General features: G+C 43.7%; 1 protein-coding gene across 2 annotated transcripts; it reads right to left on the bottom strand.

The window, feature by feature from the left end:
• Positions 1 to 34: 34 nt before the first annotated feature.
• On the bottom strand, positions 35 to 13,657 carry LOC311148326 (tyrosine-protein phosphatase non-receptor type 1-like). 2 transcript variants are annotated; one of them, XR_014614887.1, is made up of 10 exons: positions 13,414 to 13,657; positions 12,363 to 12,453; positions 9,207 to 9,307; positions 7,397 to 7,495; positions 7,015 to 7,152; positions 3,271 to 3,480; positions 2,916 to 3,077; positions 2,405 to 2,565; positions 674 to 2,297; positions 35 to 532 (listed from the first exon to the last, which is right to left on the bottom strand). XR_014614887.1 is itself a non-coding variant. In XM_084185258.1 (9 exons), the coding sequence occupies exons 1-9, from the start codon at positions 13,468 to 13,470 to the stop codon at positions 1,976 to 1,978; spliced, it is 1,341 nt and encodes a 446-aa protein (XP_084041384.1). In that variant the 5' UTR covers positions 13,471 to 13,657; the 3' UTR covers positions 35 to 1,975. The 2 variants fall into 2 exon arrangements, 1 of the variants encoding a protein (XP_084041384.1); XM_084185258.1 differs by having other exon boundaries at positions 35 to 2,297.
• Between the last annotated feature and the right edge of the window lie 150 nt (positions 13,658 to 13,807).

Below are 13,807 nucleotides of genomic sequence, written 5' to 3'. Positions count from 1 at the left end.
CTTAAACATGACTCCGATTAAAAACCATAACAAATCAGCAGTATATTTGTTTTTATTAAAAAAGGACTACAATGGATGTAAATAAAATACAAAATGGTGAGCATAAGTACAGAAAAACGGACGTCTGGGCAAACAAAGCTGCCCAGGTAGGTACTGTGAGTTCATCATTACTTGCAAATGCATAAAAAAAGTCAGCACAATGAAACCTGATCTGAAAAAAGTATCAAGAGGGCACGTCCGTGGGTAGGACTTCATACATTCTAGAGAAAAGTTACAGCCGTTTGACTCAGGATATACATAGTTCTTTGAGTCACTAAGGTAAACTGAATGCTAGCAGCTGAACTAATCTCATGAAAAACTTGTTTATTCACAACTGCAGGACGTCTATGTGGAAGAAGTTAACTAAAACTGACAGCCCAGGCCATAGCTGATCATCATTACAGCATTTTAATCCCTGTGCTGGTGTTTGTTAATTGGTTTGAGATCCCAGGCTCCCTGTCCAGACAGGCAGGATGGGTTTATCGTTCAGAGGCTGGGAAAATAAAGGCAGATGAGGGTTAGCTGCTGCCTGTGTCTCCATACAGTAGGCTGAGCTGGCATTTGTGTGCGTTAATGCAGCCTCCTGTGTTCAGATGCCTGCTCTAGACACATTTAATAACTATGCAATGCTCACCTGATGCATTTCTCCCAGTTTGTTTCTTTAGCATGAAAAGCCTCTGCATTGTTCATCCAATGTGGGGACCGCAAGAAGTCACTATCCCTGAATGATACTGTATATCTAATAGGTTAAACAAATTGTTGCAAAATCATTGGAGACTTCTTTATAGAAGACTTTAGCCAGAAGATAGATAAATATGACATTTGTACACTTTTTGAAACAGGCTAAATATGAACGCAACACCTCAAACTAGGCAACAAAAAAAAACAGCTTGATACATGCGTGCGGCACTTCCATTCAAAGCACATTATCAACTAGACACTCCTGTTTAAATGTAAAGTTAGAAATTAATACGTGGTGGGGGTCAGGGTCAAGAACCAGGAAACAATCTAGAATATATTTCAAATATAACTTATTTGCTTGTGACATTTCCCACTAAGACAGCAGATAGAAATCATGCATCAGTAGAAAGCTCAGATAACACTTAACACACGTACAGTGTGCCTCCTGTAGCTTTAGCCAAAAAGCCCTAAACAGGGCAGTGGTAGGGAGCTCTCCTATGGCCTGTAAATATCCCACTGCATGCATCCCTCATCCAGTGGAAGGAGTGGAGTGCAGTGTCCCCCTTGGATGGTGGCCACCCCCTAGCCTCAGCTTACTCCTGGGTATAATACTGCCCCATCATCTCAGGTTTGGTTGTTTTTTCACTAACGTCTCTGCTGCAATTCATTATGTTGGCACTGCAGGGTTGCCACAAACCAAGCACTAACTCCTCCTGAACAGCTGTAAAGGACTATTTGGGAGAGAAAGGTGAATAGCCAACTGATTTTTTTTGCAAAGGCTGAAATGGAAGAACACATTTGCGTGTTATTTGGTAACTGACTAGAGGGTGCATGTGTCTAGGTAGGGTGGACCACTAGTACTCACGGAACACAGGAACAAACGCACACCTTCCTTTACTGACGGTCAGAAACATGTGTTTACTCATTTGTTTTGACAATCAACACCTGTATTTGGGATGGGATACCTGAAAATTGAGGCCCTGAGCGTCCAAACTGACAGTTCATACGAGAGCTACGGTAGGTGACAAGGGAAGGGGGCAGTCCCTTCCTCCCACACTCACATACCCCTGTCTGCATTTATAAAGAAAACAAGCGAGTCTGAATCAAATCGATTTTCTGAAGTCCAAACTATCCACTTGCCCAGCCAGCAGAGTAAAACCATAGGCAGAGAGAGCCGGCTGGCCAGCCTAATTCACCCTGCAAAAAAACAGACAAGAGAAAGGGAGGAGCAAGAGAGGGAGGAGGGTAGAGGAGATCAGTGGAAACAGGCCCGGTAACAGACATAAGCACCCAGGGCCAGGGCCGTGCAGAGGCATACATTGGCCAGCAGGGGGGTCCAGGCCCCCAGAGCCTCAGGGCTAACGTCTCCCGCTGCCTGCTCTGCTGCCTGGTCCTGGTTCAACCCCTGTTGTGTTTCTGTCTCATACAGCCGGTGGGGTTTCGTAGAAGCTTTGGGAGCTGGTTCTTTGCTTCCCGCCTGGCCATCAGGTTGATCAGCGGATACAGTGGGAGACTGAGACTGGGCGGTAGCGCCTTCACTACCTCCCCTCCATCGCAGTGCAGTCTCTGATGGGGCACTGCAATGGGAGAGATATTCCAGGGGGAGAAGAATGAAGAGTGATATTAAATATTGCATGTATGAAGTCTAGACTGCTAGAAATCTAATTGAGCTGGCCTTATTTACCTGCGAGTGTGGGAATCATTCTGTGCAACAACAATCTCAGGAAAGAATGAGATGGGTTCAACCGTGCCGTTGACAGATGGACCTGGAGGACGGGGACGGGGCGGGGGAGGGGTGAACTCTGGAGGAACGTCCTCTTCGTTGGAGAGCTCTTTCCACGACTCCTTAACGTAAACATTTATGGATTGATGTGGGTATTATTTAAACATTAATAGGCTTTTACAGAGAAGAGAATATATATATGACCTTTCTCCATACATTATGAGGAGACATCTGCATCTAGTTTCGCAAATCCAAACCTTTCAAATAAAACAGTTGACCCAATTGGCCTACTTTAAATTATTCATTAGAGGACAAGTATAAAAAGTGGCCAACGAGTTCTTCCTGAAAAAAATAAATAAACCTACACAAGGCAAAGACATTTTAGAGACACCGGAGACCCAATTTGTATGTGCGTGCATGACCTACTACAGCACTTTGGTTCATGGCAGAAACTAAAAGAGATTCAACTTACCTGCAATGATGCATCTCCCATGATGCACCTGGCACCTTCAATAACAGCGAGGTAGGAAAATCTGAGTTGGTCAGCTGTTTGAATCAGGCCCATCCGATAGCGTCGCATCTCCAGCAGCACGTCACGAATGTGCACAGACGACGGGTCCTTGCGCATGGACATCTGCAAAAAGATATTTCACAGCAAGTTTCAATGGGTAGGCTGACAATCACTTAACATGAAGTCATGATTCTTCATAAAGCCATTGGAAATGTGTGTCTGCACAACTCATGCTCAATACCACATTTGCACAATTCCCCCTTTTGGGAGGAATAAAGTTTTACATTTCGAATGGGATTCCCAATGCAGTACTGACCAGTAAGAGGCAGGTGTCAACGAGACAGAAGGTTCCTGATCGTCCGATGCCTGCGCTGCAGTGCACCACCACAGGCCCCTGGTCAGAGTTGAGGCACCCAGACTCCCGCACCTTGAACAGGAAGTTAAGGAAGGAAGCTGGAGACTCGGGCACCCCAAAGTCAGGCCAGGTGGTGTAGTGAAAATGTAGGATCTCTCTAGTTTCCAGAGTCTGTAGAAATGGGGACAAAAAAAACAGACTACGCATAAAATAGAGTAGAGATATCGATTACTGTATTGCCCCCACCACCACTAGTATGAACAGAAGTCAATAACAACTTTAAGAATCTCAGACAAGCTTCTAGGAATCATGTTATAAATGACTTTGGAACATGATAGGCCTGAGTTCAGTTGCTTGTAGAAGGACGTCAAACCCACCGAAGCTGCTTCAAAGCAGTGTAGAGGATTTCTAGGAATAGCCTGGATCTCTGCTGATAGTAATGATAATAAATAACTACAGTGCACTCCTCTTATAATGAATATGGGTATTTATACAAATGGGTGGGAATAATCCTGGATGCTTACTGGTTAAAACTGCCGGTGTCTATTTCGCAAGTTAACACCGGCTAAGGTTATGACTTTGAAATGCCTAGTCACTGTTCCATCTCAATGTGCAATCCACGGTCTCATCAGCCCTACCAGGCAATTTATGAACTTGATCTCTATTGTAAAAAGCGTCTAAACATTATCTCCCATTTATTTAAGAAAATCATTTGGTTTTCAACAGCAGAAATGTGTATAAACCTGGCTGTCTGTCTGACATTTGCAACATTAAAATTTGATCTCCAGCTGTCCCTTAGTAATGAACGTGTCAGGAGTCGGGACGAGACAGGCAGGCAGCTTTTCGCAGCCAGTCAAAATCATGAATCAGCATTTTTATGAATATACAAAATAAAATGTCAATAGAAAAACCAGTCAAACTAAACAAAATGCAGTCTTTCCAGCTTCAGTTTGTGATTGTGTTAGCTGCGTAGTTGGCTAGCTCCTCTGAACAGTATCCTAGTGAGAGCAAAAGTTATGCCAGGCGAAGTTCCCAGACATTTCTGGGGGGGGAATGGCCCTACCCAGCACCCGCCGATCCAACAGGTCCCAGACGTGCTCAATGGGATTGAGATCCAGGCTCGTCGCTGGCCATGGCAGAACACTGACATTTCGGTCTTGCAGGAAATCGCACACAGAACGAGCAGTATGGCTAGCGGCATTGTCATGCTGGAGGGTCATGTCAGGATGAGCCTGCAGGAAGGGTACCACATGAGGTTGGAGGAGGTCTTCCCTGTAACGCACAGCGTTGAGATTGCCTGCAATGACAAGCTCAGTCCGATGATGCTGTGACACACCGTCCCAGACCATGACGGACCCTCCACCTTCAAATCGATCCCGCTCCAGAGTACAGGCCTCGGTGTAACGCTCATTCCCTTGACGATAAACGTGAATCCGACCATCACCCCGGTGAGACAAAACCGCGACTCGTCAGTGAAGAGCACTGTTTGCCAGTCCTGTCTGGTCCAGCGACGGTGGGTTTGTGCCCATAGGCGACATTGTTGCCGGTGATGTCTGGTGAGAACCTGCCTTACAACAGGCCTACAAGCACTCAGTCCAGCCTATTGTGGACAGTCTGAGCACTGATGGAGGGATTATTTATTTATTATATTGTGCGTTCCTGGTGTAACTCGGCCAGGTGTTATTGCCATCCTGTACCTGTCACACAGGTGTGATGTTCGGATGTACCGATCCTGTGCAGGTGTTGTTACACGTGGTCTGCCACTGCGAGGACAATCAGCTGTCCGTCCTGTCTCCCTGTAGCACTGTCTTAGGCATCTCACAGTATGGACATTGCAATTTATTGCCCTGGCCACATCTGCAGTCCTCATGCCTCCTTGCAGCATGCCTAAGGCACGTTCACGCAGATGAGCAGGGACCCTGGGTATCTTTCTTTTGGTGTTTTTCCAGAGTCAGTAGAAAGGCCTCTTTAGTGTCCTAAGTAACTGTGACCTTAATTGCCTACCATCTGTAAGCGGTTAGTGTATTTAAGACCGTTCCACAGGTGCATGTTCATTAATTGTTTATGGTTCATTGAACAAGCATGGGAAAGTGTCTAAAGCCTTTACAATGAAGATCTGCTAAGTTATTTTAGATTTTTACAAATTATCTTTGAAAGACAGGGTCCTGAAAAAGGGACGTTTATTTTTTTGCTGAGTTTCTCGCTTGTGGAAGAATGAAATAGTATGAATAAATTAATCAAAATAACATTAATGAAAATCATTCTGAATATGTTGGTAACCCGTATCCGGTGTTGAGGATATATTGGCACGGTTTGCCGGCCCGAGACGAACATCGATGCCAATATATCCTCCAAACACCGGCTTCTCGGGCATTTTAAAACTTAAATATACACATGACCAAAAGTATGTGGACACCTGCGCATCGAACATCTCAGTCCAAAATCATGGGCATTAATATGGAGTTGGTCCCCCTTTGCGGCTATAAACAGCCTCCACTCTTCTGGGAAGGCTTTCCACTAGATGTTGGAACATTGCTGCAGGGACTTGCTTCCTTTCAGCCACAAGAGTATTAGAGCAAGGTCGGGCACGGATGTTGGGTGATTAGGCCCGCAGTTGGCGTTCTAATTCATCCCAAAGGTGTTCGATGGGGTTGAGGTCAGGGCTCTGTGCAGGCCAGTCAAGTTCTTCCACACCGATCTGGACAAAATATTTATGTATGGACCTCGCTTTGTGCACGGGGGCATTGTCATGCTGAAACAGGGAAGGTATTTCCCCAAACTGTTGCCACAAAGTTGGAAGCACAGAATCGTCTAGAATGTCATTGTATGCTGTAGCATTAAGATTTCCCTTCACTGGAACTAAGGGGCCTAGATCGAACCATGAAAAACAGCCCCAGACCATTATTCCTCCCCCAGACTTTACAGTTGGCACTATGCATTGGGGCAGGTAGCGTACTGACATCTGCCAAACCCAGATTCATCGGTCAGACTGCCAGATGGTGAAGCGTGATTCTTCACTACAGAGAACGCGTTTCCACTTCTCCAGAGTCCAATGGCGACAAGCTTAACACCACTCCAGCTGACACTTGGCATTGTGATCATAGGCTTTTGTGCGGCTGCTCAGCCATGGAAAACCATTTCATGAAGCTCCCGCCGAACAGTTATTGCACTGACGTTGCTTCCAGAGGCAGTTTGGAACTCGGTAGTGAGTGTTGCAACTGGAGGACAGACGATTTTCCTCGCTGCACGCTTCAGCGGTCCCATTCCGTGAGCTTGTGGCCTACCACTTCGCGGCTGAGCCGCTGTTGCTCCTAAACCTTAACACTTCAAAATAACAGCACATACAGTTGACCGGGGTAGCTCTAGCAGGGCAGAAATTTGACGAACTGACTTGTTGGAAAGGTGGCATCCTATGACGGTGCCACGTTGAAAGCGCTTCAGTAAGGCCATCTACTGCCAATGTTTGTCTATGGAGATTGCATGGCCTTGTGCTCAGCAACGGGTGTGGCTGAAATAGCCGAATCTACTAATTTGAAGGGGTGTCCACATACTTCTGTATATAGTGTAGATCAGTGAAAAGGGCACTGTAACAGGAAGTGTAACCATTTGTTCAAGGTTTGATTTTATGCCTTAGTATCTAATTTAAGATTATAATAGGATCTTGTGAGAACAGAAGATTGCACAACGAAGGAAGACTAATCTTACCGACAGATTTTCTAGCTCCAGCTGACGGACAGTGTAGTAGGATTTGATGTCTTCTGAAACAAGTGTTAGCTTGAAATGTGTGTCTTCAAAGACCGCCTCCCTCGCCTCTCTAGGCGGCCAGTACTGGGCACACTTCACCTGAAAATTGTCAGAAGTTTCAGGAGTGCATACATTTGACTGGGATGTTTACACTGAATAAGTATAATGTTTATATTTTGAAATAGGATGAGGAAAGGCCCTTATGTGAACAAGCTATAAAGCCACTGTCCAGGGCCCCTATGTTGCACCGGAAACAGAGCAGTACTCTGCAACTGGAGGTCCATAGTGGTTTGAGGGGGGCTCGTATTTTAAAAAAAAACTAAATAAAAAAGGTAATCCTCACAGATCCTTTCTCTATGACACGGTTCAGCATCACCACTCCCATTGTCCTCTGCTCCCACACCATCTCCCAGAAGTGACCACATGTGTTTGGAAGGGGCCCCTTTGGAGGAAAGAAGAGTGAGAGGTATTGTTAAACAGCTCTTTTCCTGGAGGGTTTTATGTCTCAGGCACAGTTAAAAACACACCCACTGTAATATATGCGACAGGCTACACTAGTCGTAGGAGCATGTCAGTGAAGAATCAAATTAAGTGTTACCAACTTCTGATATACAGTGCATTCGGAAAGTATTCAGACCCCTTGACTTTTTCCCCTTTGTTACATTACAGCCTTATTCTAAAACGAATTAAATTGCACCCCCCCCCCCCAAAAAAAATAAAAAATCTACACACACACAACACCCCATATTTACAAAGCAAAAACAGGCTTAGACAGTATTCAGACACTTTACTCCCTACTTTGTTGAAGCACCTTTGGCAGCGATTACAGCCTCGAGTCTTCTTGGGTATGACGCTACAAACTTTAGCACACCTGTATTTGGGGAGTTTCTCCCATTCTTCTCTGCAGATCCTCTCAAGCTCTGTCAGGTTGGATGGGGAGAGTCTCTCCAGAGATGTTCGATCAGGTTCAAGTCCGGGCTCTGGCTGGGCCACTCAAGGACATTGAGACTTGTCCCGAAGCCACTCCTGCGTTGTCTTGGCTGTGTGCTTAGGGTCGTTGTCCTGTTGGAAGGTGAACCTTTGCCCCAGTCTGAGGTCCTGAGCAGGTTTTCATCAAGGATCTCTGTACTTTGCTCCGTTCAGCTTTCTCTTGATCCTGACTAGTCTCCCAGTCCCTGCCATTGAAAAACATCCCCACAGCAGGATGCTGCCACCACGCTTCACTGTAGGGATGGTGCCAGGTTTCCTCCAGACGTGACGCTTGGCATTCAGGCCAAAGAGTTCAATCTTGGTTTCATCAGACCAGAGAATCTTGTTTCTCATGGTCAGAGAGTCCTTTAGGTGCCTTTTGGCAAACTCCAAGCGGGCTGTCATGTTCCTTTTACTGAAGAGTGGCTCCATCTGGCCACTCTTCCATAAAGGCCTGATTAATGGAGTGCTGCAGAGATGGTTGTCCTTCTGGAAGGTTCTCCCATCTCCACAGAGGAACTCTGTCAGAGTGACCATCGGGTTCTTGGTCACCTTCCTGACCAAGGCCCTTCTCCCCTGATTGCTCAGTTTGGCCGAGCGGCCAGCTCTAGGAAGAGTCTTCGTGGCACCCACCTTTCCAAATCATGTCCAATCAATTGAATTTACCACAGGTGGACTCCAATCAAGTTGTAGAAGCATCTCAAGGATGATCAATGGAAACAGGATGATTTCAAGTCTCATAGCAAAAGGTCTGAATACTTATGTAAATAAATTTCTAAAAACCTGTTTTCGCTTTGTCGTTATGGGATATTGTGTGTAGATTGCCGGGGGGAAAAATAATGTAATCAATTTTAGAATAAGTCTGTAACGTAACAAAATGTGGAAAAAGTTGAGGGTTCTGAACACTTTCTGAATGCACTGTAGATCTCATTAAATGGCACTCAAGTCAGGTACCACTTCTTCACTAGCCTAAAATGAAACCTCAGTGGGTGTGTATCTTCAAACAGAATCAATGTGATAATGTAATAAAACATTTCTTCCAGTGTAGCATGACAAATCTGAGAGATGCCCTTGCGCAACTCTGACATTCTGAACCAAGTAAAATCGCTGTAATCACTTGACATCTAGACAATTTATTCTCAGAAATCCCTTATAAACCAGAGTACAAAAACCAGATTACAAACCTGAGTAAGAATGTAGCTTCTCTGTGCCTCTTCTACAGAAATCAGGCTTGCGTTAATGTAGTCGTTCGTACCCAGTTGCAGGCGGATTCTGCTGTGGTCAACTGCAGAGAATGAAAGAAGGCTGATGAAAAGAAAACACTTCCAACTTTGCGGTATCCCAAGGGACTTGTGTTTAGAGATGAAATTCCCAAGAGACCTTTGGTGCAGCTGTACAGTGCATCCAACAGATCCATCTGTGACTGAAAGACAGCAGTGTTTATTTCTTCTCTTATATTATAATCCACTCAACTAAACAGGAAATACTATCTAGGCCATTTCTCCTCAACTAAATCAAAAGAGTTGGAATGGTACTAAAGTAAATACTTCAAGTATTTTGAATGGCTGCTGTTCACTTTACATCAAATCAGGAAACAAGAACATATTGACACCCTGGTTGACATGTGACCGATCTGTCCCATAGGGTTTAGGTTCACTTTTTGCATCTTTGTGTAAAGAGGAAACCACAACAGCTTTGCTCTGTCTAGTTACCATGACGGAAGACTAAAAAAAGACATGACAACTGTAAAAGCTTGATCTGTTGAACTACTTGTGAGGCATCAGTCCTTGAAAGATACATCCATTACCATACATGTTTCATAGACTACAGTTTAACACAGGTTCAGTCACAGTATATAGCACCCAAATACAAGAACAGTGATTATTTCGCAAATTGCACTGGTATCAAAAGCTATCCTGCATGATGCATCAACTATATCCAATGTTTGAGCCTGTTATTGTAATTTTGTCACCTTATGTTATGCTTCTGTCTACCTAGACCGAGGAATCGCAGCAGCTCAGTACTCTAACTAGATCGCCGTGTCCCCCCTTTTGTAGGCCTGTGGATCAAGTCAGTCAGGGTCTCAACTTACTGTTGAGAATAGTAGAATAAACTAAGGGCAATTTTCAAATTTGGTTGTGCATCAGCAGCTAACATTTATTCATTCATTTGTAAATTAGTCTAGCGGACAGCTTTCTAAATTTGTAGTAATCATGGTGGAATTACCGACCGGGTGGCACCTATTGATTTTGTTAATCACGCCCACTCAGATCTCTTATTCATACCTTCAGAAAGTATTCATACCTTAACTTTTACCACATTTTTTTGTGTTACAAAGTGGGATTAAAATTGATTTGTCATTTTTGTCAACAATCTACACAAAATACTCTAATGTCAAAGTGGAAGAAAGATTCTAACATTTGTTTAAAGAAATAACACTAATATATTTTGTTTAGATAAGTATTCAACCCCCTGAGTCAATACATGTTAGAATCACCTTTGGCAGCGATTACAGCTGAGTCTTTCTGGTTAAGTCGAAGAGATTGTACAATCTAGGTGTGCAAAGATTTGCTCAATTCTTTTTTAAATTCTTCAAGCTCTGAAGTTGGTTGTTGATCATGGCTAGACAGCCAACTTCAAGTCCTCAGATTTTCAAGCCGATACAAGTCGAAACTGACTAGGCCACTCCGGAACATTCAAATGTTGTCTTGGTAAGCAACTAGTGTACACAATACATTAAGAACACCTGCTCTTTCCATGACAGACAGACCAGATCCCTTAATGATGTCACTTGTTAAATCCACTTCAAGTCAGTGTAGATGAAGGGGAGGAGACAGGTTAAAGAAGGATTTTTAAGCCTTGAGACATTGAAACACTGATTGTGTGTGTCCCATTCAGAGGGTGAATGAGAAAGACAACAAATGTAAGTGCCTTTGAATAGGGTATGGTAATAGGTGCCAGGCGCACCGGTTTGTGTCAAGAACTGCAACGCTGCTGGGTTCTTCACACTCACCCGTTTCCTTTGTGTATCAAGAATGGTCCACCAACCAAAGGACATCCAGCCAACTTGACACAACTGTGGGAAGCATTGGAGTCAACATGGGTCAGCATCCCTGTGGAACACTTTTGACACCTAGTAGAGAGTCAATGCCGAATTGAGGCTATTCTGAGGGCAAAAGGAGGGGGGTGCTACTCAATAATAGTCAGTGTATATCTGGCCTTGTGTTTTAGGTTATTGTACTGCTGAAAGGTGAATTTGTCTCCCAGGGTCTGTTGGAAAGCAGACAACCAGGTTTTCCTCTAGGATTTTGCCTCCCTAGTCCTTGCCGAAGACAAGCATACCCATAACATGATGCAGCCATCACCATTCTTGAAAATATGAAGTGGTACTCAGTGATGTGTTGGCTTTGCCCCAAACATAAGGTTTGCATTCAGGACATAGTTACATTTCTTTGCTATATTTTTTGCAGTTTTACTTTAGTGCCTTATTGAAAACAGGATTCATGTTTTGGAATATTTGTATTCTGTACAGTCTTCCTTTTCACTGTCAATTAGGTTAGTATTGTGGAGTAATATAATGTTGTTGATCCATCCTCAGTTCTATCACAGCCATTTAACTCTTAACCGTTTAAAATTAAATCGCCATTGGCCTCATGGTTAAATCCCTGAACGATTTCCTTCCATTCAGGCAACTGAGTTAGGAAGGACGCCTGTATCTTTGTAGTGACTGGGTGTATTGATACACCATCCAAAGTGTAATGTATCACTTCACCATGCTCAAATGGGTAAAAAAAAAAAAAAAAAAAGCAAACATTGAATATCCATCTACCGATAGGTGCCCTACTTTGCGAGGCGTTGGAAAACCTCCCTGGAATTTCTGGTTGAATCTGTTTGAAATTCACTGCTCGACCTCACAGATAATTGTATGTGTGGGATACAGAGATGAGGTAGTCATTCAAAAATCATGTTAAACACTTATTGCACACAGTGTGAGTCCATGCAACTTAAGCACATTCTTACTCCTGAACTTATTTAGGCTTGCCATAACAAAGGGGATGAATACTTAGACATTTTAGCTTTTCATTTTTAACATAATTCCACTTTGACATGGGGTATTGTGTGTAGGCCAGTGACAATAAATACCAGTTTAAAGTCAAGGGGTGTCAATACTTTCCGAAGGCACTATAAAAACGGAAAGCATTTCTCTCCAGCCTATGGCAAACTGTATAGAATTGCAGGAAATAACATGTAAAACTGCTAAATCTTCTCTTTTTTGTGGCCCCCACCCCATCAAAGTTGCCCATTCTTGAACTAGATGGCATCAAGAGAACAAAACTTACATGGGCTGACATCTCTGTAGCGATTCCGAGTTTTGTTTTCAGGTAATTTAGCAAGTTTGCAGGGCAGCTCACTTGATTGCTGACGGATTTCCTGTGAGCAAAAAAAATTTAATAAACGTACTAACATTTCTTACCTTGTGAGTTATATTTGTTTTGGGAGGCAAATGGTTGTTCCTATGGTTGCTTTCTCACTAGTATTCTCCCAATAGTGCTCAGTCTATTACAACCAGTTTCAACCCTAGCTGAGTCTTAATGAGAATGTACTATGGTGCAGACTTATGTTGTGTTTATCCATTGTGACTGGATGTTTCTGGAGGTGAACATACAATTTCCTAAAGCTAGGGTCATTCTTTACAACACAATAACAGGAGACTTGGGATAGCTACAGTAAATATGCGATCTAAAGGATATTTTCCTAAACCACATGTCTGCAGTTTGACAAATTAGGCTGACACTAATAAATAATTGTCCCCATTGCCTCACTCAGATATGACACATATGGCCACAGCCACCTTTAGGGCTTGTCTGTAATCCAGAGTATTCTAAGAGGTTAATAGATGCGTTAGATAGATAGTTAAATGTGATTGCAATTGTAGTTTTCCCCTTTTTCGAATAACATGCATGATCATGTCTGAATTGTGGCATGGAGTAAGTAGGGTGGAATCTGTCCACATTCAGCTATCAATGACACTCAATGTGACACTAATCTGCTACAATGCATCTACCACGTGCAGGTAAACGTTACAAATGTAACAGTCGCTATAGCCTACTCGATGTTACAAATGCATCTTTCGAAACAGTGGGGTTTTGTAGAAGGCTTCACATCGGACAGCGCCGTGGAAGTTGGTAATTACAACAAAATCAGAACAGGGTAGCCTAGCTAGCTATTTCAAAATTGTTACCCAATAAACCAGAAAGAATACTTTGTAACCACGAGACACGTGTAATAAAAGTAGTTGTAGGCCCATAAAAGGTTACATCTAGCCTACTCACCAAACAGAACTCGAAACTTCAAATCCACCTTGATTTTTCAAGACGAACCTAACATTACCTGGTAAATGGCGTTCCAACTCCCGGGTTCATCGATTCCCCGAAACTCGGCTTCCATTGCCGTGCTACAGCCGCCCCTTTTCCCGACGACCAGTTGTATTCTATTTGTAAAGGTTTAGCAAATTTGAGACGTTGTCCAACAAAGTCGACAACTCTTTCTATACTGTTCTTTATTTTTCAGTAGCTAGCTACATAGAGTACTATTACTGTCGTCACTCTCGGCCTGGTCTTACCGGATACACGCCGTTACAACCCCGGTTACGCTCCTCTTTATCAAGACTGTCCTTGAGGGGATTCGATGATCTGGCCCGAGTTACCCCGGAGGAAGCACCGGGTGAAAAGTGATTGCATTCGTTTTAGAATCCGGGCGTGAACCAGATGCCCCGTTCAAAGCC

Source organism: Coregonus lavaretus, assembly GCF_964263955.1.
Source record: "Coregonus lavaretus genome assembly, chromosome: 20".
In the NCBI taxonomy this organism is placed as follows: domain Eukaryota; kingdom Metazoa; phylum Chordata; class Actinopteri; order Salmoniformes; family Salmonidae; genus Coregonus; species Coregonus lavaretus.
The sequence above is the reverse complement of the archived record's forward strand: the minus strand, read 5'-3'. Positions and strand labels throughout refer to the sequence as shown.